The sequence below is a fragment of the Geotrypetes seraphini genome, chromosome 2, assembly GCF_902459505.1.
Source record: "Geotrypetes seraphini chromosome 2, aGeoSer1.1, whole genome shotgun sequence".
NCBI classification, from domain to species: Eukaryota; Metazoa; Chordata; class Amphibia; order Gymnophiona; family Dermophiidae; genus Geotrypetes; species Geotrypetes seraphini.
Genome location: NC_047085.1, coordinates 436,341,022 through 436,367,918, shown reverse-complemented (window position 1 = coordinate 436,367,918; position 26,897 = coordinate 436,341,022). Strand labels below are relative to the sequence as shown.

The 26,897-nt window shown below is 39.0% G+C and overlaps 1 protein-coding gene across 1 annotated transcript in view; it reads left to right on the top strand.

Moving 5' to 3' along the window:
• The window catches only part of DNAJC1 (DnaJ heat shock protein family (Hsp40) member C1), a 327,684-nt gene that overhangs the window by 277,633 nt on the left and 23,154 nt on the right, over window positions 1-26,897 (top strand). Inside the window, exon 10 of the mRNA XM_033931327.1 lies at window positions 22,722-22,770. Within this exon, the coding sequence (XP_033787218.1) occupies window positions 22,722-22,770 (49 nt within the window). The remainder of the gene's footprint in view (window positions 1-22,721; window positions 22,771-26,897) is intronic.

Genomic DNA, 26,897 nt, shown 5'->3' with positions numbered 1-26,897 from the left:
TAAAAGGAAAGATAGTTCTTCTGTAGAAAAAGCAACATTTTATATATTATGAGGAAACCTAGGCTAGTGAAGTAATACTTTTTTGAACATCATTTTGCACTGTTGGTTCAGATATTAGTATTACCTCAATTTGATTACTGTAATTTTTTATATTTGAACTTAACATCAAAACTGATAAAAAAAAAAAAATATTGCAGTTGCTCAAGAATACTGTAGTTAGATTAATTTTTGGTTTAAAAAGATATGAAAGTGTTGCATTAGCGTATAAGAATCTTCATTGGTTATCAGTTGAGAGGCAAATAAAGTTTAAATCAGCTTACATAGTTCATTGTGTATTGCAGACTGACTCTTCAGATAATCTGATTTTGGTTTTTTTAGCATTTGCATTATTCTTCCACAAGATTATGTGGTACTTTATTACCACATTTTCCACAGATTAGAGGAATACAGTATAAACAGCTCAACTCCTCTTTTGCTTACGCTGCCGTTACAATTTGGAATAATTTACCTGTTTACATTAGGACTGATATCAATTATTTAAGATTTTGTAAAAATTTGAAAACATTTTTTAAATGACTTGTAATATTCATGTTATGATGGTATTTTAATTATTGATTGCTTTTGTATTTTTCAGTAGATTTTATGGCCTCTTTGAATGTAATCACCTTGAACCTGTGTATTATATTAGATTAGATACTGTTGCTTGGCTTCTTAAATTTACTGGTTGACTGACGACTTCCAGGCAGCCATTGTTCTGTAGCCATATATCCTGCGCTGCTTCAGTAGGAACTCTTTCAGCAGACATGAGGTATATATACAATAGAGAGTTAAACTTTAGCATACTCAGTGCACACACATTGCAAGTCCTTATGATTTTCTGAAGTATATTTTATTGAGCAAATAAAGTAGATTTGCTCACAATTGGTGAATCTCTTAGATGTTGCAGCTGGAGAAGAAGTTGTAAATTTGAAGAATGAAGAACATAAGAATAGCCTTACTGGGTCAGATCAATCGTCCATGAAGCCCTGTAGCCCGTTCTCACAGTGGCCAATCCAGGTCACCAGTACCTGACCAAAACCCAAGGAGTAGTAGCATTCTATGCTACCGATACTGGGCAAGCTGTGGCTTCCCCCATGTCTTTCTCAATAATAGACTATGGACTTTTCCTCCAGGAACTTGTCCAAACCTTTCTTAAAACCAGCTACGCTATCCGCTCTTACCACATCCTCTGGCAACGCATTCCAGAGCTTAACTATTCTCTGAGTGAAAAACTATGTCCTCCTATTGGTTTTAAAAGTATTTCCCTGTAACTTCATCGAGTGTCCTCTAGTCTTTGTAATTTTTGACGGAGTGAAAAATCGATCCACTTGTACCCATTCTACTCCACTCAGGATTTTGTAGACTTCAATCGTATCTCCCCTCAGCCGTCTCTTTTCCAAGCTGAAGAGCCCTAACCATTTTAGTCTTTCCTCATATGAGAGGAGTTCCATCCCCTTTACTATCTTGGTCCCTCTTCTTTGAACCTTTTCTAGCGCCACTATATCTTTCTTGAGATAAGGAGACCAGATGAGGTCGCACCATGGAGCGATACAGGGGCATTATAACATTCTTAGTTTTGTTAACCATCCCTTTTTTAATAATTCCAAGCATCCTGTTTGCTTTTTTGGCCACTGCCGCACGTTGGGTGGAAGGTTTCATCATATTGTCTACGATGATACCCAGATCGTTTTCTTGGGCGCTAATCCCCAAGGTGGACCTTAGCTTCCGGTAACTGTGATTCAGGTTATTCTTCCTAACGTGCATCACTTTGCATTTGTCCATATTCAATTTCATCTGCCATTTGGACACCCGGTCTTCCAATTTCCTAAGGTCTGCCTGCAATTCTTCACAATCCGCATGCGTTTTAACAACTTTGAACAGTTTAATGTCATCTGCAAATTTAATCACCTCACTCGTTGTTCCAATTTCCAGATCATTTATAAATAAGTTAAATAGCACCGGTCCCAGTACAGACCCCTGCGGCACTCCACTGTAGGGCAGAAATGAAGTAAAAGAAATGCCCCCAGGCTGTGGGGGCAGAGAGGAGAGGCCAATAGAGACTGGGCTTGGTAACAGGGAATAGACCAGGAAGTATAGCAGTAAGACAAAGAACTGAAGTTTAGATGAGAGGAAGAAGGAGGAGGTCTTAAGAGAAAGACCAATAGAGATAAAGCTTATATATTAAGTAGGAGTAGCTACAGTAAGTGCAGATTTGCCGGCTGACAAGCAGCTGTGTTCCACGTGCTAAGGGGCAGGAGCACAGGGAAAGAGAACCCCCAATAAAACCAGCCATTGGAGAAAAAAATCCTGTTCAGAGTCTGCACACAGAGCGCGTGGGGATGAGGAAGGTCCTACCACCCCAGTCAGGGGTGCTGCAGGGGTCTTTTGGGCCTTCTGTCCAGGGATTCTCAGACTTTGTCAGTTTCCTGTGGAAAGCCTTCTTAATGTGCCCAGGAAGCACTTCACTGCCTGTGAGCGCATCAGCTCCAGTACAAGGGGATTTAAATCCCAAGCAGGCTTCTTCACCTTGGAACACACCGGCTCCAAGTGTCAGTGACCAGTCAAAGCAGAACTGGGAAGACTGGAAGCCCCTTTCTAAGCCTTTATTGTCACAAGGATCCTCTGCATCCTTGGATGATTTGGGGTTCCTTTTGGGGATGGGGTCAGGAGGCTGTAGCAGCTATTGATCATCGTGATGATCCCTCAGTGTGCCGTCTTTTCAAGTCCACTACTGTTTCACTTGTCATTGCTGATACCCTCTGTGAGTTGAAATTGGATCCTCAGCCCTCCACCTTCCAGTGTTTTGTTTTGAGCAGCACAATCGAACAAACTACTTTTCTCCCAGCACATCCAGACATCACCTCATTAGTCACTGACCAATGGGAGTCTTCAGAAGGTTCTCTAAAGGTGTCCAAAGCTTTGTCCAGACTTTATCCTATGGCTTCGGACTTCCAACAGCTGTTTTCACAGCCGAAAATAGATTCTACAGTAGTGCAAATGACTAAACATACCTCCCTTCCTAGTGAAGGAGGGATGATCCTGAAAGACGTACAGGATCGCAAGGTGGACATGGTCCTTAAAAGACAGTTTGAAGCACTGGCTTTGGGTATCAAAGTGGCAGCAGCTGTTTCCTTTGTGGCACAGGCCTGTCATACCAGGTTGTGGTGTAATACTTCAGAGCCAGACAATGCCTGTCCCCACATGATTATGGAAGGAGTGGATTATGGGGCTGATGCTCGTTATGACATCATTAGAGTCATGCGCAAGGTTTCGGCTTATGCTGTTTCTGCTTGCCAAATGCCCTGGATTAGTTAGTGGGCAAGTGATTCAGCTTTCAAAGCTACTCTCAGCAGATTACCCTATAAGAAGCAGATGCTTTTTGGCAAAGATTTGGATGACCTCATGGCCAGCATGGTGGATCACCATCCTAAATCCCTTCCAGTCAGAGAGGGTCACTTCAGCCAAGCAGTATTATAAAGTTTATTTCCTTCATTGGTCAACTCTCCCTCCATACCATTGCAGTAAGCTAGGGAGTCCCATATGCTGCCTGCTTGTCCTAGGATAAAGCACAGTTACTTACTGTAACAGGTGTTATCCCGCGTTATTCTCTCATCCCACCCACCTCTCCTGGTTGGCTTCTTAGCTTGCTTACAGAACTGAGGTACCGTGAGCTGGCATCGGGCGGGAAGGCACTCGCGCATGCGTGATTCGGGCAGTCACCATACCAGGCTCCTTGGATGACTTCGCCCATATGTGAGAATATCTGCCTGCTGTCTCTGGATAACACCTGTTACAGTAAGTAACTGTGCTTTCCTGCAGGTCAGACTAGAAAATGGCCTAGCGATTTTGTCTCTCAAGATACAGGTGGCTGGCCTCTCATGCTTTAGGGCTCGAAGAAGTAAGCAGTCATTGGTGTCTCATCCAGACATCACTTATTTTTTGTAGAGGGTGCTCAGATTGCATCCTCCTGTGCGTCGGCCGTTTCCATCTTGGGATCTTAATGTCGTTCTAAAGGGTCTATCTCTGGCTTTGTATGAGCCTCTGCCAGACGTGTTCCTCTTGGATCTTGCAGTCAAGACCATATTTCTGGTTGCCATAGTCTCAGCAAGGTGAATTTCAGAGTTACAGGTTCTCTCCTGTAGAGAACCATTCCTCAGATTTACGGAGTCCAGTGTTTCTCTGCAGACAGTACCTTCCTTTCTACCTTCAATGACAATCAAGTGATTTGTTTACCCACCTTTCATCCTACAAGTTCAGCGAAGCAGATCAGGATTTTGTGGAGGCTTGATGTGCGTAAGTCCTCCTTTATCTGGAGAAGACTAATGATTCCTGGCTATCCACCTGCCTTTTTGTGCTGACCAGCCAATCAAGATGAGGCAAGCCATTGTCCAAGACTTCACTTGCCAGATGGATTTGCATGGCAATTTCTTCTTCCTACATTATCTGTGGTAAACAGCCCATTATCTTGATCACAGCACATTCGACTAAAAGTGTAGCTGTTTGCTGGGTAGAGTCATGGACTGTTTCACCCAATGAAATCTGTAGAGCAGCTACTTGGTCTACTCTCCACATCTTTACAAGGCTCTATAGCAGGGGTGCCCATACTTTTTTGGCTTGCAAGCTGCTTTTAAAATGACCAAGTCAAAATGATCTACCAACAATAAAATTTTAAAAAACACAAAGCGACATCACCGACATGACCGGCCATCCCTGAGCAGAGCTCCGTCGGAGCCGCATTTAAAACTTCTTAAAACACTCCAAAATTGGCATTCCTGCAACCAGGCTGTAGGAAGCGCATGATGACAACCTTAAGGAAGCTGGAGACTTACAGCTTTGCGGGAAGAAGTCGGGAGCACTGAAAGCGGTGAGCGCTAGTCCCTCACATGCAGCCAAGATGGCGGAGATCGCAGAAGCCTTGGGCAGCAGAAAGAGTGATCATGTGACAGAATGCTATATATCTTTGTATTGGTTAAAATTAGAACATCGAATCCTTTATAAATTACTGGTCATGGTGCATCTTTGTATACACAATAAGGCACCGAAACAGATGATGGATAGCATTCTGCCATATGAGCCACAGCACATGTTGCTCTCAGTGACTCACGAGAAACAGCTGTAGCTAGTTGTGCATAAAGCTAGCATATTTTTGTGTGTGGGTCTTGGGAGTGGAATAAGGTTCCGGGATATTTAAAACAGCAAACAAGTTTGAGTAGTTTTAAGAAAATGTTGAAGAAATACCTCTTCTGTAAGTTGAAATATGGGATTTGATTTATAGTTTTTTGATGTGAGGTGCTTTAGACCAGAGGTTCCCAACCCTGTCCTGGAGGACCACCAGGCCAATCGGGTTTTCAGGCTAGCACTAATGAATATGCATGGAGCAGATTTGCTTGCCTATCTCTTTCATGCATCTTCATTAGGACTAGCCTGAAAACCTGATTGGCCTGGAGGTCCTCCAGGACAGGGTTGGGAGCCACTGCTTTAGACTCTTTGAAATTTTAGGAGGCTTTATATTATCACTATTATGTTTTATTCATGTTCGATTTGTTGTACTGTATGTGATTCTGTTTGTGCATATATTCTTTTTTTTTTTTTTTTGTAAATCTTTATTCATTTTCAAACTTACAATAAATGTGATAATATATCCAAACAAATTAACAATATATATATCACTTAATAATCATCAATGGTACAAATGATGCTCTCTTATCTCCCCCCCCCTTCCCACCCTTACCTATCATATAATCAATACCTTATACAATATGTAACAATAAAATTACCCCCCTCCCTCCCCTCACATTTGAACTTGTAAATTTAAGGAAAAAAAATTCATCTAATCAGTACAATACTTTGTTAATGGCTCCCAAACATCTTGAAATTTCCTGAAACATCCCCGCTGTATTGCAATAAATCTCTCCATTTTATAAATATAACATAAGGAATTCCACCAGAAATTATAATTTAATCTACTCCAATTTTTCCAATTATACGTAATTTGTTGAATGGCAACCCCAGTCATTATAAGTAATAATTTGTTATTATTTGTAGAAATCTGACTTTTTGCTCTCATTATCATATCAAACAGCACAGTATCATATGATAATGCCACTGGGTTATCTAATAAACAGTTAAATTGGTCCCAAATTGATTTCCAAAAATTCAAAATAAATGGACAATAGAATAATAAATGATCTAAAGTCCCTGTTTCGAGATGACAGTGCCAACATTTATTAGACTTAGAGCTATCCAATTTTTGTAACCGAACAGGGGTCCATAATGCTCTTTGTAACAGAAAAAAACAAGTTTGTCTCATAGATGCCGACACTGTACATCTCATCCTCCAAGACCAAATTCGTGGCCATTGAGATGCAGTAATTTGATGCTTAATCTCAGTGCTCCAAATGTCTCTCAGACTAGTGTTTGGTTTCTTTTTAATAAGTCCAGTTAATAATTTATACCACTGGGCGGCCTGGTGACCCAAGAAGTCCGTCTGAAAGCATAGGAATTTCATACTATAATGATTATTAAGGTTTTTCCAGTCAGGGAACCCCGCCTGAATAGCATGCTTCAGTTGCAACCATCTAAAACTTTCTGATCTATTAAGGCCATATTTATGTTGCAACTGAAAATTCAAGCATTTTACCATTAGAAATAACATCATTTAATATACGTATCCCATCATCCAATGTTTCCAGACGAGCCTTTCACCGCCAATTTGAATCTTGGAGTTCACCCATATAGATTGATTTGTAGATTTGTGAATTGGAATAGTTGTTAAATTACTTAAATAACGCAATGTTTTCCATGTATCAGCTAATATTCTATTATCTTTGCTGTAACTAGGCATTTTGATACTTAGCACATGGCAAAGGCATAATGGAGACATGAGTTTCCATTCTAGCCACAACCAATCTGGGAGTTTTTCCATGAGCTCTGGGAGGACCCAATACATACCCTGGTGCAAAATATAGGCTTGATGATACCTATAAAAATTGGGAAAATTTACCCCTCCTTCTGAAATTGGTCTTTGTAAAGATACCAAGGCCACTCTAGGAGTTTTACCCAGCCAAATAAATTTTATAAGAATACTATTTATTTTTTTATAAAAGGACCCTTGAAAATAAACCGGCAACATACCCATCTGATAACAAACCACAGGCAAAATCATCATCTTGATAGTATGTACTCTCCCCCACCAAGAAAGATGTAAAGGATTCCATTGCTCACACATGTCTGTAACCTTCTGTAATAACGATTTTTCATTTATTTTCATTGTTTCTTCCATCGTATTTTTAATCCAAATGCCTAAATATTTTATTCCATCTTCCCTCCAAAGAAAGGGAAATGAATCAAACAAACCTTTTGTACAATGGACATTGAGTGGAAGAATTTCTGATTTACCCCAATTTATCTTGTAACCTGAACATTTTCCAAATTTCTCAATCATTCCAAGTAAGCAAGGAATGGTTGTCTCAGGATTTCTCAAATAGAGCAATATATCATCCGCGTAAGCCGAGATCTTATATTCCCGATCTCTACGAGGAATACCCTGAATCTCCTCTGCTTGCTGAATAGCTAATAACAAGGGTTCCAATACAATATCAAAAAGCAGAGGAGATAAGGGACATCCTTGTCTAACCCCCCTCTGCAACCTAAAACCTTCTGAAAAATTATTATTAATATACAATTTAGCAACAGGGGAGCTATACAATGTTTGAACCATTTGTATAAATCCTGAACCAATACCAAACCACTCCAACGCTTGATACATGAAGGTCCATTCAACACAATCAAAGGCCTTCTCTGCATTAAGGGATTCAGAAAAAGCCAGATCATTTAAGGCTTTTGACAATTCAACATATGCAAGGCAAGCCTAGTGTTGTTAGAAGAATGTCTTTGAACAACGAATCCTGTTTGGTGCATTCCAATAATAAAAGGGAGAGCTTTAGCCAAACGTATAGCTAAAGTTTTAGCTAAAAGTTTTCCATCAACATTAATTAAAGAAATAGGCCTGTAATTTGAAACCAGTGTGGGATCTTTATTTGGCTTTGGCAAGACTATAGTTAATGATTCCGCCATGGTACCCATAATACAACCTTTAAATAGTTGAGTCTGATATAAATTTAACAAATATGGTAATAGGGTAATTTGGAATGATTTGTAGAACTCTACTGTAAAACCATCCCCACCTGGAGTGGATCCAACTCTAAGGGACTTCAACGCTGCTTGCAATTCTTTTATTGATATTGACTTTTCTAAACTTTCTTTTATATGCTCAGGAATTTTCGGTCCCTTAATTAAATTTAAAAATTCCAATCCATCCTTTACTTTATCTAAATAAGGTTCAGAAGAATACAAGTCTTTGTAAAAATGTAAAAATTGTTTTAAAATCGGTCTAATTTGAGAATATGTATTTTTCATCTTTTATCGCCGCTATTTTTGTTGTTGGTTTTTTTTTTTGCTTTTAGATAATTTGCCAATAATTTTCCATAATACAATGCATGTTGAGAAAATAAATTTTTTTTTATCAATTTAGAAGAAATCTCATATTTCCCTTTAGCTTTCAAGAGATCCTGTAGTGTAGAATATTCCCATTTACCAATTAATTTTGATTCCAATATCTTTATATCTTGTTCTAATCTGGAAAATTGATTTTTAATTTGTTTTTTAATAAATGCCGAAAAAGAAATAATTTGACCTCTCATAGTTGCCTTAAAAGCATCCCACAACATTTCTGTTAAGATATCCTCCGTATTATTAATTTGAAAATAATCATTTATTTTTCATTGAATTTCTCCTATAAAATTTGGTTCTACAAGCAATGTATTATCGAATCTCCATACGGATCTGCTATCCTCATGCTCAATTATTTTAATTTTAATCCACACCCCACCATGATCAGACAAAATAATTGGATCTATGGAGGCCTGTGTAACTTGCTGAACTAATGCATTTGAAACAAATATATAATCTATTCTTGAAAATGATTTGTGAACATGGGAGCAAAATGAAAATTCCCGATCATTAAAATGAAATATCCACCGTATATCTTTCAAATCACAATTTTGTATCAAATTATCTAATCCTAATGATTTCTTAATTCTGCTAGGTTTTTTTATCCATTAAAGGATCTATAACAGCATTAAAATCCCCTGCCACAACTAAATTAGAAGCAGCCAGTGGTAATAACAATTGTTGTAGAGATCTAAAAAATTCAATATGATTCGAATTAGGTGCATATACATTGAAAAGTGCCATGGTAGTATTTCCCATTCTCATGTCTACATGTATCCATCTTCCTAAAGGATCAGCCTTAATCATCTTAAATACAGCATTACATTTTTTATTAATTAAAATTGCTACCCCTGCCTTTTTCCCTATAGCTGGGACAAAAAAAACAATATTTTACCCAATCCACTTCCAATTTTTGGGACTCTAAAGCTGATAGATGAGTCTCTTGAATGTAACATATATCTACATTCTGTTGTTTTAAAAATAAAAGTGTTTTCTTCCTTTTTATTGGATGATTGAGGCCATTAACATTTAGCAAATAAAATTTAAGCCATTAAGAAATTTATTTATTGAAGAAATAAACCATCTCAAATATATTATCTTATTATAATTGTTCTTTACAACTCTCATTTCCCTTAAATTACTTTTTAAAATTTCCCTTATTTTCTTAATTATTATATTTCTATAATCCCAAAACTCCTTCCTTATTTCCTCCCATAAACCCTCCCTTTTTATTTTGCAAAAACTTGAAGACATAAATTCAGACTGGCCTATCTACCCCTCCCCTACGCATCCTATTTCATTATTTGATTATATTATAGAGATTAATCAGTCCTTATACTTTATTTTAATACTATAATTGATAAAAATAATTAGTATTCCAGCATATTTCATAAATCTATACTTTAAACTATCTCCATAACCAGATGTAAAAATAAATGTTTCATTGTAATCTTTTTAATATAATTTTCTTAAATACATACAATGTATCAATTTATTTTCCCCTTAAACATATAAAAAAACAAAAAAAACCTTTTCTTTATCTCTTTTTTCCCTTTTCTTTTTTTTCCCTTTCTCCTTTAAACATGAATACATTACAATATTTCAATCAACCATTCACTCAATCTAATCTGTATTTCATAAAAATTTAGTAACATCCATTCATCCATTTCATATTAAATATGTTTCATATTAACTATATTTTTCATATTTGTATTCAGTTAATGATGACCATTTGTAATCTCCAAAGTCAGGTAAGTGTTATAAGCACAATAGTGATTTTTACTATAATCGGTAAAATAAAGAGATGCAAACCCCAGGCTGAAGAAGCTGCAGAATAGTCTACCAGACAAAGAGTCAGAAGAGGAATAAGACCCGCGCAGAACCATCAGGGGCAATCCAACCAGGCCACTTCCAAAACCAAACAATGCACATGCGTGCCACAGAAGTTTCCCAAGAGATGGCCAAGGTGAAGACAAACTCAATTGTATAACTGGTGGCAGCAAACTTTTACAAGCACAGCCCACAAGCAGAGACATGCACAATTCCCACAACTCATCCAGAGCTGCAGATTAACTAGCCAACCACCAGTCACCTCCAAAGACACGAAGACAGAGAGAAACAAGAAAACAACAATTCCAACGAGTCTTCTTTTCCTCACCACCCTGGATCTTCCTCCGATTGTATTCATTTCCTCAGCGATCCTGTCCTGAATCATCTGTCCAAGCTGCTCGGTTCCATCTTCCTTAGAACTCGTGGTTCTGGCTTTCGCCCAAGCAAGGCCCCGTGCGGGACTCCCTCCTCCTCGCCACTGCCTGCCCATCGAACCAGAAATGACAGCAAGGCTCCCGGGTTGACCGGGGTGGCGGCTTCACTTCAAGAAGTTGGAGACGGACCCAATGATGTCAGGGGTCCGTCCCTTACAGTGCCTGACCGTTGAGCCAAAAAAGACAGCAGTCGCTGGTACAGGAAGCCCGGGAACTGAAAAAAAAGTCATCTCCGGTATCCCTCAGGTCAAGTAACAGGTTCCCTGGTTAACTGCGGCAGTGGTTTCAAATTAATAAATTGAAAACGGACCCCTTGACATCAGGGGGTCCGCCTCATACAGTGCCTGCCCATTGAGCTCTCCTCTTCTGCCTCAGCCGCTCAGGACATCTACTATCGGAACACAATTAGGTTAACTTCTTACATCAGTTATTCAGTCAGTGTGCTTCCAGCCACGGTCTCTCTCGCTCAAATCAGCTCACAGTCATGTTTATCCAGACGGATCCGCAAGTGCAGCTATGACTCCATCCTTAGAATCCTCAGATGTCAGCACATTCTTGAACACCTCAATTACATCAACAGGTATATTTTCTAATTTAGAATTGTATCCTGTTTTAAAATGTTTCTGATTACAAACAGTTCCAAATCAGTTAAAGTCAGTTGTAGCGGTCATCTTTGAAGTTAAAATAAATATTAATATAAATATATGATTATCTATTTATATAGTTCTGAATTCCCCATATTTTCAAGTTTAATTCTGGTCTTACCAATATATTAATTCTCAGATCATGGGTGTTTCTTGAGAAGATAAGAACTCCTTAAATTTTTCTGGGTCATCGAATAGATGAAACTTATCTTCATAAGTAATTCTCATTTGTGCTGGATAGTACAAACCATATTTTGCTCCCAGTTCTTTTAATGGCTGTCTAAATTGTAAACATTTCTATTTTATTTGAATAGTTTCTTTGGCCAAATCTGGAGTGAAGAATAACTTAGAATCTTTATATGATATATTTTTTGCTTCTCTGGCCGCTTTTAAAATATCCAGAACATGTAATCTCATTACTCTAAATATTACTGTTCTTGGCTTACCTTGAGTACGTGATGTTTTTGCTCCAGTTCTATGTGCTTTTTCAATTTCTATAGGTGTTTTTAATTTGAGTGGAAGAATTTTTGGTAAAATTTCTTCTAGAAAAGAAATCATATTTTTCCCCTCAAAACCTTCTTTTAAACCTATTATTCTTAAATTCTGTTTTCAAGATCAGTCAGCTTCTTTTTCATTTCTTGTAATATTTTATGATCCTCTTTATTTTCTTGTTGTATATGTTCTATCTTTTCTACTCTATTTTCCATTTTGGTCGATCCTGTTTGGTTATTATATCTAATTTGCTGTTCATGTTGTTCATTTCTTTCCTCATCCCCATCAAAGACAAGTTGATTTTTTTCCATAACTTCTATAACATCTAATGTATCCATAGGTAGTGAACTTCCACTAGATGTATGTGGGTCTTCCTTTAGCCTTTGTTCTTTCCCAAAGATTTTGCCTAGAATTTCTTGTATCTTTTGTTTGTTTGAAGTCATATTTATATATATTTCCCAATCGATTAAAAATTATATCTTTGAAGTTCTTTATTGATGCTCAGAGGAGGGAGCTCAGTCATCAGCCAGCCATCCACTCAGCCTCCAAGTTCCTTGTGCATATATTCTATTGTGACCACGCCTTGAGAAAAGGCGGGGTATAAATAAATAAATACAAATATCTACACATACCCATCTTTCCAGACCACAGAAGATGTCTGCAGTTCCATGTACTTTAGCAGCATTTTCCGTTTACGGCTCTTCCGTTTGACCTGATGACAGCCCCCCCACACTTTCACCAAGGTTATGGTGGTGGTTGCAGCTTCCCTTTGGCGCAAGGGGACTCAAGTTCACCCCTATCTGGATGACTAGCTAGTCAGAGCCTCATCCAAACAGGAGTGTGAGCTGACAGTGCAACAAATAATGGGCTGGATTCTCATCTTTAGGAAGAGCCATCTGGATCCAACCCAGAGTCTGGAGTACCTGGGCATTCTCTTCGGCATGGTTTGCAGCCAAGGGTTTTTTCCCAAGCCACACAAACAGAAACTCCAGAGCAAACTCTGTCTCTCTTGGAAATGTAGACTCCAACTGCTTGGTATTACCTTCAGGTGCTGGGTTCTATAGAAGCTACGCTGGAGGTTGTCTCCTGGGCTAGGGCCCAGATACGACCTCTTCAGAACTTGCTTCTGTCCCGGTGGTCTCTGCAGAGATGTCCTCTTCTGCTGCAGCTCCCTTGGATAGGGGCTGCAAGGATCAGACTATGCTGGTGGCTGGAGGATGTGTCCTTGTCAAAAGGCATGCCTCTTTGAATCTCAGACTGGATAACTCACAACCATTGCCAGTCTCCTCGGCTGAGGAGCTCATTGCAGGGGACTGCTCAGTTCATGCCAGTGGACTCCCCTTCAGAGGAAGTACTCCCATAATCCATCTGGAACTTCAAGCCATTCGGCTGGCCTTAAAAGGCTCTGGAGGGAAAAAGAATGTAAGAGTGTTCTCCGACATCACCAAGGCTGATGCATAGGTGAACAGGCAGGGTGGCACAAGGAGCTGTTTTGAATCTTTGCCCCAAATGCATTGATTATGTATCATTTGATTGTATTTTTAATTTTTATGCACAGCTTCAGTGGCCTTTTCAAGGCTGGGAAAGAAGTCTTTGTAATTTTAATAAATACATTTGCAGTATTTTGAATATAGCTGCCAAGACTTGACTACTCTTAAGTTTAACCATTTATCATTCCATCTGCTTTCTTTGCCTTGACCATTGTGGATCTTATTTTCATCTGTAAAGGACAAATTTTGTGATACCTTGGTATGGTTAGGAGACAAAGAACAGGCTGAATCTCTGAGACACTTCATTTAACACCATATTTTATTGTTTATCCTTCACCCATTTTTTAATTTAATCCATATGCAACTTTCTGTAAATTAGTCCTCTTTACTCTAGCTCTTTTTACTATCTTATCTGTCTATATGTTCCACCTTCACTTACTCCTTATGCTGTTTAGTAAGATGCTTTATTGTTTGTGTCAAGAAGTAGCATGTTATGCAATATGTACTGTTTTAATATTTTTTTTCTGCTGAATTTCTGTTCGAAATGTTCTTGTAGACTACCTTGAAAGGATTTCTTCAAAAGGGCAATAAATTAATTCAATATATCATTACCTTTGTGCAGAGCGTTCACTTAAGAACTTCCTGTGCAGGACAGGGCAGAATCAAAAGCTTTTTCAAAATCTGAGTGCACCACGTTCAGCCACAGCACTTAATTCAATTATCTAGGCACCCAAAGGAATCCATCTGATCTGATATTTATTTACTTTTCTTAACTGTGTCTCCACAAAATGCTCATAGTGAGTAACAATAAAATATCAATTGCATAGTTAACGTAAAACATGCCATAAAAAGAATAAAATCCCACTAAAATTACAAATAGCCCTCTCTGCTTAAACCATTTTTATATACCCACCTGTTTCATATTAAGGGAACACCTGCCTAAACAAAAAAATGTTTTCAAGAGCCTATTAGGTCTGTTCCTGATGTCTGCCATTAATTTCTTTGGTAGTTTTACATTTAGTAGTAAAGGTCCTCTCATAGGATACAATTCTATTTATTGCAAGGCCTTTTCTGGCAATGCAACAGCTTATTTCTTTATGTTCACTTTGATGTGCATATATAGATGTTCATACATCTTATTTCTATCACTGTGCCTGTAGAATTTGTTCCTTTCACTCTTCCAATGTGTAAGGCAAGAACAGTAGAGATGCTGCTGGTGTTCTTAAACTCTAATCCTGAAGATAGTTTTCTGGGACATAAGAGATTTCTTTCCATGTTGGAGAAAGGTAGACCCTTTTCTAGCTCTTCTGTGTCTGGGAGCCACAACTCTAAATTAACTGGATTACATAAGATTACATAACAATGAAAGTAAGATTATAAAGCATAGCGGACAGATAAAGAGCATAATAAATTAATGCAGTAGGTTGTGTCAAGACTGATTCACCAATGGTCACCTCAACTAATGAACTAGTAGAGCAGGAATTAAAAGCAAGTATTGAGTCCTTGACATCAGCTATGAGATAATCTCATGATGATGTTGAATTTGAAAAGTGGCAGGGTGATCTCTAGAAAGTATTGGATACATATAAGAAATCAGTGAAACAAGTGAAGATAAATGTAAGAGACGAAAGAGATTACATGCAGAAGCAAATATATACGGGATTTTTTAAAAAGACTCCAATTGTCAATAAGAAACCTTTTGAAGATGATCAGTTAGCCACAGACACTGTTTCTAGCAGTGAAGAAGGGACATTACAATCGGAGAGAGCACAGCAAGCGTTTTTATCATGCAGACAGCAAGGCCAAACAGCAGGGACATGTCAAGTGGAATTTCAGGAGAATACTCAAGAAACACATAGGCCACAAACTTGCTCTCAGCAGAGGAATTATTGTCGGTAATGAATCTTTCTGAAAAAATACTTGCAAAGGAACAACTATCAGTTTTAAATTTAGATCTATTTTGTTCGATACTAGAATAGCTACATATAGGTTCTTGCGGAAACTATAACTGAAGATATATATCTTGGAACATCGATATGAAATGATACTTCTATAGTTACATCCAAGTCAAGATGGTCTCCGCCAGGACTGCTTCATTCCAATTTACTTGCTTTTAGAGCTTTAATTTTAAATGATCTCCAAAGCTTTATGAAATCGAGGAAATAGTTTAATATATCCTAAACTGAATGGAGAACTATGCAAGATCTACACTATGATCCTTCTTTAATAACATGAACGGATAAAGGGGGAGTGATTGTGGTTCAGTCTCAGGAAGCTTGTCTCCATGAAGCATATTGACAATTGAATGACACCCGTTATAAACTTTTAGTAAACACTCCCTACCGATATCAGAAAGGAACTCGCCCAAGTAATAGCACAGGTGCTGAAAAACAAAACGCTAACTACCAGAGAGGCAGATTTTATTAAAAGAACAACATCCAAATCTATTTTCTTGCAAAAATACATAAAAGACTTGGGGCTCCTTTTACAAAGGCGCGCTAGAGCCTTAGCACGTGGAATAGCGTGTGCTAAATTGCCGCGTGCGCTAGACGCTACTGCCTCCTTTTGAGCAGACGGTAGATTTTTGACTAGTGCGCGCTAATCTGGTGCCTGCGTTAGAAACACTAGTGCACCTTTGTAAAATGAGCCCTTAATCAGCCTCCCGGTCAACCAATTGTGTCTATGAAAAATTCAATGCTAGAACCAGTCTAAATGTTTGGGTATTTTTTTACAAGAAGAAATTAATAAGATCAAATCTTATGTTAAAGATACTACACACATGCCTCAGATGCTATCTAAAGTACAAGGAGTTAATGTTCATTGGTTGTTAGTGACATTAGATGGGAGCCTTGTATACCATAATTCCAGCAGAAAAAAAACAAGATATTTTTTCCAAATGAAGCAACCATTGTATAATTAATACATCACTTTTGTTAAAACTAGCTGATTTGGTCCTTTATAGAAGCTGCTTCTGGTTTAGGCTGTAGATATCGCACCTTCTTTGATAGAACATTCAAATTCCAAGCAGGTAGACTGCAAACTTGGACAGGCTACTTTACTTATGCCGCCAGAGAATCATATAGTATCTTTAGGAAAGAACTAAAAACCACATTGTTTAAGAAATTTATAACCTAACCAGACTTCTCCCCTAAAATCGGAGCCTCCTCCCATCCCAAGGAGTCCGTCTACCCTCTTCTGCCAAAATTTCTATCTTTAATTGTTACCAATTTTTCCCACTGGTGCCCGTCCTTCATTCAAATGTACCAAGTTAACAACTTACTTCTCATCAACATCTTATGTTATCTTTTTCACCTTCGCAGCCTTGCACCTTTGTAACTCAAAGCGCAATCTCCTTTCTCTTCTCCTATTTATGCTCTGAATATCGTCGACTATATAATGCTACTCATTGTGAAACCATGTAATACACAGCCCTGTAACTCTCCTGTTACTATCACTTGATGTTCAATGCTATACTCTGTAATTCGCTGTCTGTACAGTTTCTCTTCATTGTAAACCGCCTAGAAGTCGCAAGATTGTTGGCGGTATATAAGAATAAAGTTATTATTATTATTATTATTAATAATGGAGACTTCTTCCACCAAACGCATGGTATAGCCCTTCGTTGGTTACCTTGTACATGCCAAAGTTAGAAGAAAAAAATATATATATCTTTTTCAGTTGTTCAGCTTTGTAATCTTATGGAAGGGATTCCTTGAAGACGTTTTCGTCATATGGATTTCATCAGCAAATAATTTAGATTAGTTCTTAAGATGGCTAAATACAATAGACCCATGCATTCAATTTTCAGCAACTATGAATGCTAATAGTATAAATTTTGGGGATTTGCATATAGCCAAGAATGATGAAATTTTAGCTTCTACATTATTTGGAAAGATGACAAATAGAAATATCTTGTTAAGACTTCATAGTTTTTTCACCATATCTGTTGAGGAAAACTTTACCTTTAAGCCAATTTTTACAGCTTAGAAATGGATGAATTACAGCTTAGAAATGGATGAATTTCAGAGTCGAGCAAAAGAGATGAAAAATAGATTTTACCAACATGGTATACTTACATGCAAAATTTGTCCAAAGAGATCTATTACCGTACTTGACTATAAGTAAGACAACCTGCAATCAAGTTTGATTTTTGTCCAGAACTATACTCATCCCTCAACCCAGATTAATCAAATTATACTTCAACATTGGCATGTGGCTTGACTTACATGTCATGATTATCTAGAAAAACTGATGTTCTCTTATCAACGATCTAAAAATATAGGTGAAATGGTTAATTCCAACATCTAACCTATACAATGAAAAATGATCAATGGCCATCATATTACATGTAAAAGGAGTAGTGGTGCGCTCTCACGATCATTGGTGCAAGTTAACAGCACCCTTATACTAGGAGTATATATTATGCCCAAGAAGTTACAGACTGACACACTACTCATGTTACTGTATATATTTAATACAATGTTGAAAAGTTATTTGTTGGGCACACTATTCGTTCCATCAAGATTTGTTTAAATGAGCATAAATCAAGCGTTCATGCAGAAAACGATACAGTTCCTTTGGTACACCATTGGCAACTGATAGATCACACATTAAATGACATTAGATGGCAAATTATAGAGGTTGTAAAAGTAGGGTAGGAGGGAGGTAATATTGAATATAAAAGAACAGCACTAGATATTTCACTTGAACACTCTTGCACCTGTGGGGTTGAATGAGGAGCTAGAGTGGATATCACTGGTTTAGCAATCTCAATGTAGGGAAGTATTTTCTATGTCATTGAGTATTGTGTAACTATATTCATATCACAATATTAAAAGAATTAATTTATTAATTTAAATAGTGCTCAGACCCACAACCTTAGTGTTCTAGTGTAGAAACACACACCAGTTGCCATCAGACCATCATAGCACTATTGATGTCTGTACCACCATATAACAATCCAACATCCATTTGCTATAAAATAAGCTTATCTTTTGTGGTGGTTACTACTTCTCCGATGGTCACTTAATGAGCAGCTGGTGTCATAAAATGCTTGTGCTTGTGCTATTTATTTGTAATTTTTGGCTTCCAGAAGTTATTACTTATTAGTATTTGCACAAGCACTTTATGACACCAGCTGCTCATTAAGTGACCATCGGAGAAGTAGTAACCACCACAAAAGATAAGCTTATTTTATAGCAAATGGATGTTGGATTGTTATATGGTGGTACAGACATCAATAGTGCTATGATGGTCTGATGGCAACTGGTGTGTGTTTCTACACTAGAACACTAAGGTTGTGGGTCTGAGCACTATTTAAATTAATAAATTAATTATTTTAATATTGTGATATGAATATAGTTATTTAAGTTATTATCACAATTGAAATATATATATATTTATATCCCTATATTTATTTATTTAATTGAGTATTGTGTACCATAAAATGAGCTGATGTATTTAAAGAGAAATGGCTGGGGATCACCACGGCCATGTTGAAGAGCATGTTCTTTGGTAAATACCAGTAAGATGATATATCATAGAAACATAGAAATATGATGGCAGATAAAGGCTCATCCAGTCTGCCTATCCACAGTATCCATTATCTCCTCTCCCTAAGAGATCCCATGTGCCTGTCCCATACATTCTTGAATTTAGACATCGTTTTTGACTCCACCACCTCTACTGAGAGCCTATTCTACACCAGTGTTGGTTTTTTTTCCTATATTGATTCTATTTCATACTGATTTCTGATTAAAGAAATTTTTTTCAATGTAGCTTTTCAAAATAGATTTCTAAATATTAGAAATTTGACATCATTTTATGCTCACAGAGCGTCTGTTGTTGCAGTTATGTATTTGTAATGCAGCACCTTGATCCTGAAGAAGAGAGTAAACTATGAGTCAATATTTCGCACAAAGATAAGTTTCACATAATTATTGTACACTATTGTGATTTATAAGAAGATTGAAGAAAATCCATGCATTTGCATACAAAAAAAATGGATCTATGAGAATTTGAACTGTATCATCACAGAGTTATATATTCTGACAGCCATCTGAAGATCTATAACTAACATACAAGAAATTTAGTATGAATGTCTTATATGCTTTTGAAATCACCTTTTTATTGGTACCATGTTTCCCCGAAAATAAGAATGTCTTATGTTAATTTTAGACCCAAAAAAGGCACTAGGTCTTATTTTCGGTGTATGTACATGATCATCTCTCCCTTCCTCTCCTTCACGCCAATTCTTCCTCTTTCCTTTCTCTCTCCCACATGTGCAGCATCTTTCTTCCCTTCCCTCCCATCCCTCATGTAGCAGGACCCTTGCCCAGCTTCCCTCATCCCTCGTGCAGCAGGACCCTTGTCCAGCTTCTCTTCCCTCCCTCTCTCCCATCCCTTGTGCAGCAGGACCCTTGAGCAAGCACTCCCTCCCCCCTGAGTACCTGCCACGTAGCCGAATCCCCATCCTTCCCTCCCTCCCATCGGAACCCAGCTGCGAGCCCTACTTACCTCCCTAAGCAGTATCAAGCCGGCAGCACTCTAACAGGCTGCTTCGGTCTGCCTGCGAACGCTGCCACGTAACTGATGACGTCATCAGTAACGCAACAGAGTTCACGGGCAGACAAGGCCAAAGCAGCCTGTTAGAGTGTTTCCGGCCCAACGCTACATTTTGACAGGTGAAATGATAGTGGAGGGAGTCCTTGATAGTGGGACCCACAAATATATGTCTGCCTAGGGCCCAATATCATGTTAATCAGGCCCTGCCCGCAACATAAGATTCTCGAGAATCTCATGCTGCTTGGGGCTGAATCTCATTGTCTAAAATAAAGAGAAAAAAATAAATCAAGTGGAAGTAAACAAAGAAGTAAATAAGCAAGGAAGCAGGTAAATAAATGGAGATGTGGGCAAGGCATGGAGAGGCAAGGCCAGGGGGCTCAGTGGACCTGATTGTCTAGGGCCCACCAAAGAATTAATCCTGCCCTGCCTATCTGTGGAGTTAGCCCAACCAATCATGCATATTTGGATAATATTTCCATCCCCCAAGTGACTTTTCTTCAGAAAGCATCTGTCTGTGCTATACAGTATTTAGGTGATATCTGAAAGCAGAGACTGATAAATACACATTACCCATATGGTTTTAACTGAGTGATGTGTTTCCAATACTGCTGGTTATCTGGTATAGGCTTGGACCTAGGGCATTAGTAACTAAATACGGTCCATCCCACTTTACTCTTCCAAACGGGAGGTTTGGTCTGGGGTTCAGTAGCATGATCTTACTCCTGACCTTGAGGGTCCTTAAATCAGAGCCTTTTGCACATACCTTCTGCAAATAATCCCTAGACTTTAATGTGTTAGCCAGCATAATAGTCTGCATTTCTTTTGGATTTCATCCACTCATTGGCAAGAATTACTGTCTGGTCCTCTGGAAGAAAGGGATGCAGCAGCCCTTCATGGCATTGGCCTTTCCATTAAGGCTTCATACGGTGCAAAATCTGTGAACTTACAAACATAAACTCTGATAAGCGCAAGGATCAAAGTGAGTACCTAGTCTATTTATCCCAGTCAAATTGAGCACAGGGATAAGAGGGCCCTTAATAGTTTGATTCATTCTTTCTATCTTACCTACTGGCTGTGGGTGGTAAGAGATGTGTAATTGCTTTTCTGTGCTAGAAACTCCTATCAATTCCTTGATGAGCTGAGAAACAAAAGTGGAACCATTATCAGACTCAATAGTCTTAGGAATTCCCCAGCATGTAAAAAAATTGCATAGTTAGGACTTCAGTTGTGGTCCTTGCAGTTTGATCTGGTTCTGGGAGTGCTTCTACCCAATGAGAAAAGGAATCAACCATAGTGAGTAAAAATGTATTTTTTCTAGCTGATAAAGGTAGAGGACTCACATGATCTATTTGCAGTCTCTCAAATGGGCTATGTGGAGGTACGCTCATTAACCATCCTCTTCCCTTTTTAGGTTGTCTCCCAAATGAGGCACAGATTACACAGGAGGAAACATGATCTTGTTTGTCATGTTTCATTTCTGGCCACTATACCAACATATTCAGGATAGACAGCATTTGATCAATTTTGGGGTGTCCCATAGAACTTGTATCGTGAATCCAATGCATCCATTCTTTACTTGAGTTCAGCAGTAGCTATAACCAAACCTTCCTCCCTTTTTGCACATAGAATAGTGTGATAAAGGGTGTGAACTGGTATATGTTATCTGGGGAGTCTTGCACTAGCTTCCTCAAATTGGAAAGCTCAGAATAATTTTTCTGCAGTTATGAAATAGTCTGGCAGTACCACCTGATCATAATCTGTGGAATGTGTGATAATGGGAACCATAAGAATCTGCTTATACCATATGGGGCTACATGTCATGCCTCTTTGGCTAGTAAGTCGCCTAATGTTTACTTTTTACTAAAGGGCCTTTCTTTCTTTGTACTTTCACTTTAAGTGCACACTCTGAAACTTCTTACTTAATTCTTGTACCTTAGGTCACAGTGATGATTTTTTTTTTACAGTGGGAACCATCTGTGGCTTTGAAGGTATTAGCTAACCACCAAGGCAGCAATGCAATAGCACTTCTAAACATATAATCAGAATCTAAAATGATCTGTATTTCTGGTTGGGATTCCTGGTAGTGCAGCAGAGAGACTATCAAAGCAACCAACTCACAGTACTATGCAAGATGCTGACCCACAGGAATATTGTCTCTGTAGATTCACATGGTTGTCTGAGTCCTGTTGTATGTTTTGTTTATGTTTAATTAAAGCTTAATATATACAATTACAAAAACAATGATCAAAGTGGTTAACAATAAATCAGAATTAACTCTATAATTGCAAAACCTTCTAGTTACCTGCCTCCTTCATACAGACTACTGCCATCAATATATACCATAGGAAGAAAAGGGGATATTTTGTCCAGGCCTAGTTCTCTAAAGATCATGTGTGGGTCAGTCCTCACCCATGCTCCCAATCATGAAGTCGCCCCTCCAGTAAGATTTCTGCAAATACTGCTTTAGGCTCTTTCAGCAATTTAGGTGAAGACTTTTCATAGATGGTGGTCTTGAACCATAATTGCCCATTACCACAGCTGGAAATACACGTATTTTCCTGCCACAAAAATACAGCCAAAATTGCACAGGTTTAGTAATTAAGCCCCTTTTTTGTCAAACTATGTAGCTTATACATTCTGTAGAAAAATAAATTAGCAAATGGCAATTGGTAATATGCTTTTGAAGATATATGCCTGTTTTATTTCTTCTGTAACAGGTTACAACAAAAACCAAACAGATGAAGGATGCAGTGACATGTACTCCAGGTATGTGTTTTAAATAAATTATTTACTGTATTTTTCACTCCATAAGACGCATCCCAGATTTAGAGAAGGAAAATAAGAAAAAACTCCATTCTGAACCAAATTGTATACTAATATATACCTGACACCTTTAAATTCTGTCCCAGACCCCCAATCAATCATCACTTTTACATACCCCCAGCACCTTTAAATTCCATCCCAGCTCCCCAGCAGTACCTTTAAATTGTGGAGGTTGGTGGACGGCTGCCTACTGCTTGTTGGGGCCCACGGTGCACAAGTGCACTAATGCCTGGGCCTGTGACACTTCCTAATTGTGCCAGTAGCTGGTGCTTCGCTGGATGGCTGCCTGCTGATTACCAGCTGACCAGGAAACAAATTTTAAGCTGATTTAAAGCTAAGTACTAAGCACTTTATATTCTTATATATTTATTGAACACATATAAATTTTCATAATTATTCTAAGCACATTAAACAGGACGGCCAATGATGAGGCACCACGTAATGCTTCCAGCGGTTGCGAGATTATACAGCGGTGGAGTGGTGGGGCTGAGGCTTCCTTGAGATATATATAAGAAAACTATAATAAAATTATTTATCCAGTACCCTTCAGTGTTAGATGTTGTGATATATCTGGGCTGGATAGAAGAGTTCTGTTTCATACATTACCATAGTTGGGGATGCTGATTACTGGAATGTTGGGGTCAGTGGCGCACAAGCGTACTGCTGCGTGGGCGCGTGCCACTTGTCTGGTGATTTAATTAGTTTCTGGTTGGACTTCCTTCTGACTGTGCATCCAACATTTCTTTCACAATCCAGCCCCATCCCCTTTGGTTCCAGGTCTCTGTCTCTTTTCCCTCTGCTTACCCTCCCCAGATCCAGTGTCGGTTCTCCTTTATACTTACCACAACCTTTATTCCAGGTCTCCCTCTCTCTCTCCCTCCTCTGTTATGATCTTCCATCTTTCTGTTCTTCCTCAGGGTTTCTCCCACAGTCCAGCATCTGCCTCCTGTCTTTCATCTTTGGTCCTGTCTTCTGCTTACAATCCCCCCACCCCCTCCAGCATTTGTTCTCCTTTCTTCCAAGTCTTTCTCTGTCTCTTTTTCCTCCCTCCCTCTCTGGTCCAGAATCTTTCTACCTCTCTGCATTCTCCCTCTTCCCCCAAGTCCAACATCTGGCCCCCTCTCTTCTGCCTCCCCTTTGTTTCAGGTTTTTCCTATCTTCCTTCTGCTTACATTTTGAGTCCTCACACCTTTGATCCAGGTTTTTCTGTCTTTCTCACTCTCTTTGTTGTCCCCCTCCCCAGGGCCTGGCATCTCTCTCTCCTCGGTTCAGGATGTTTCTCCTCTCTACCTCCTCTAGTCCAGCATCTACCCAGCCTTTCCCTGTCTTCAAGTCTATTTTCCCGCCCCCACCTCAAGGTCCTTTTCTGTCTCTCTCTCTCTGATTCCCCCTCCCCCGGTGTCCTGGGGCTGTCGCGACAGGTGGGGCCTTACTTTGAGAAAACACAATTCCAGCTCATAGTTCAGTCCCTAATACTAGGCCTACTTGACTACTGTAATATTCTCTATCTCCCCTGCCCTGCAACTATAACAAAACAACTACAAACTAGTACTAAAACACAGTACTAAAACTCATCTACTCTTTGAAGAAACATGACCACATTACTGAAGCATATCTCAAATCGCACTGGCTCCCAATCCCAGCAAGAATACAATTTAAATTCTACTGTCTACTATTTAAGACTTTATACGAAGACAGTCCAAACTACCTGAACAACCACTTCATCCACAACACATCAACCAGACATAGGAAAACTCACACCCCATTCTCATACCCCCAATTAAGGAGGTCAAACGGAAAAAAACTATACGATGGCCTCCTAGCCACTCAAGCAGCCAAACTAAACAACCAAATCACCAATCTACTGACAGCATCCCTAGACTATAAAGCATTTAGAAAAGAAATAAAGACTATACTCTTCAAGAAATCCCTGAAAAAAGAAACACCACCGCAAGTTTCAAACACCACCTCTCACTAAAGCCAATAACCCTAAACAAATAACCAAACTCATTTCTTACTCTCTTTGAAAATGTCCAAATCTCTTTTTTGGTAAGATCTTGTTGTAATACTTCCTTGATAATTCTTTTGTAATCCGCCTTGAACTGCAAGGTAATGGTGGAATAGAAATCCCTAATGTAACGTAATGTAATGTATTTAGTGGAGTTAGGACTAAAGAGGACTGCGAGGATTTACAAAGGGACCTGAACAAACTAGGAGAGGGGGCGACAAGATGGCAGATGAAGTCTAATGTAGAGAAATGTAAAGTCTTGCATGTAGGAAACAGAAATCCGAAGTACGGCTATACGATGGGAGGGTTGGTAATGGATGAAAGTACCCAAGAAAAGGACTTGGGGGTAATAGTGGAAAACACAATGAAGCCATCGGCACAATGCGCTGCAGCCTCTAAGAAGGTGAATAGAATGCTAGGTATTATCAAGAAAGGTATTACAACCAGAATGAAAGAAGTTATCCTGCCGTTGTATCAGGCGATGGTGCGCCCGCATCAGGAGTACTGCGTCCAATATTGGTCGCCGTACCTTAAGAAGGATATGGCGATACTTGAGAGGGTTCAGAAAAGAGCGACACGATTGATAAAAGGTATGGAAAACCTTTCATATGCTGAAAGATTAGAGAAACTGGGGCTCTTTTCCCTGGAAAAGCGGAGTCTTAGAGGGGACATGATAGAGACTTACAAGATCAATGAGGGCATGGAGAAAGTGGAGAGGGACAGATTCTTCAAACTTTCAGAAACTACAAGAACGAGAGGGCATACAGAAAAATTAAGAGGGGACAGATTCAGAACCAATGCTAGGAAGTTCTTCTTCACCCAAAGGTTGGTGGACACCTGGAATGCGCTTCCAGAGGGTGTGATAGGGCAGAGTATGGTTTTGGGGTTCAAGAAGGGATTAGATAATTTCCTGAAGGAAAAGGGGATAGAAGGGTATAGATAGAGGATTACTATACAGGTCCTGGACCTGATGGGCCACCGTGTGAGCGGACTGCTGGGCATGATGGACCTCTGGTCTGACCCAGCAGAGGCACTGCTTATGTTCTTATGTACTTCTGCTGCTTCCTGCACCCAGTGAGAGAGGTCATCTTCCACGGTTTGCTGCTAAGCTAATTACGGCATCCTGCAGAGCGAACCTAGCAGGCTGCCATTGGCCTCCGAAGCACATTCCCTCTGCCATGGTCCCGCCCCTTCTCTGACGTCAGGGGCGGGACCACAGCAGAGGGAGCGTGTGCTAGGTTCGCTCTGCAGGCTGCCGTAATTAGTTTGTTGGTCCTCGAAAGCGGCAGTGGCGCTTTTAAAGTGAGACTAGGAGGGAAGAGCAGTTGCAGGAGAGTGGAGTGAGAGCCATTTTGCGCCGCATGTGGCACGGGAGCCGTATGTTGTTGTGCAGGACTGCTATAATGGAATTTGGGTGCTCAGAGGCTGTTACATAATTAGCATTTTGGTGTCTACATTTTGGCACACTTTATGTTCAAATATATTTTATTGAGCTCAACAAAACCATCAAACAAGAAACAAACCAAGTACAAGCAAGCTCAGCATTTTAGAGAACAAAACCCGTCCCCACAGATAACCCCCCCCATCCCAACACAACCCTTCCCAAAGTAAATAAACCCCCCCCCAGGGTCCTCCTTCCAAGTACATCTCATCCAGAGAAAAGTATACAAGAATTAGGCAAACCAGGTGTAGCAAAAGAAAACAGAATACAGAGATTCAACAGTTCAGCAAGCGGCTCCGTGCTTTGGCACACTTTATAAAATTGACCCCAATATAAATTATCTAGTAATGAACAATTGTATGTAAATACATTTCATAGAGCTGTACTGTCCATATCTTGAAAACCAGACTTGGTTAAGCATTCAAGAAGCTGAATTGAGCATCCTTAAAAAATAATTGATTTGTGTTATAAGAATACACTGAAAGTTTAGTAACAGATTTCAGGTAAAACTTTTTAACTCTATTTAAATTTTATTTGAAGTATATCCATCTGACATATAGTTCTTCTTTATACCAGCTGTCAAACATGAATCCAGTAACAAAACATATAATCAGGAAACAT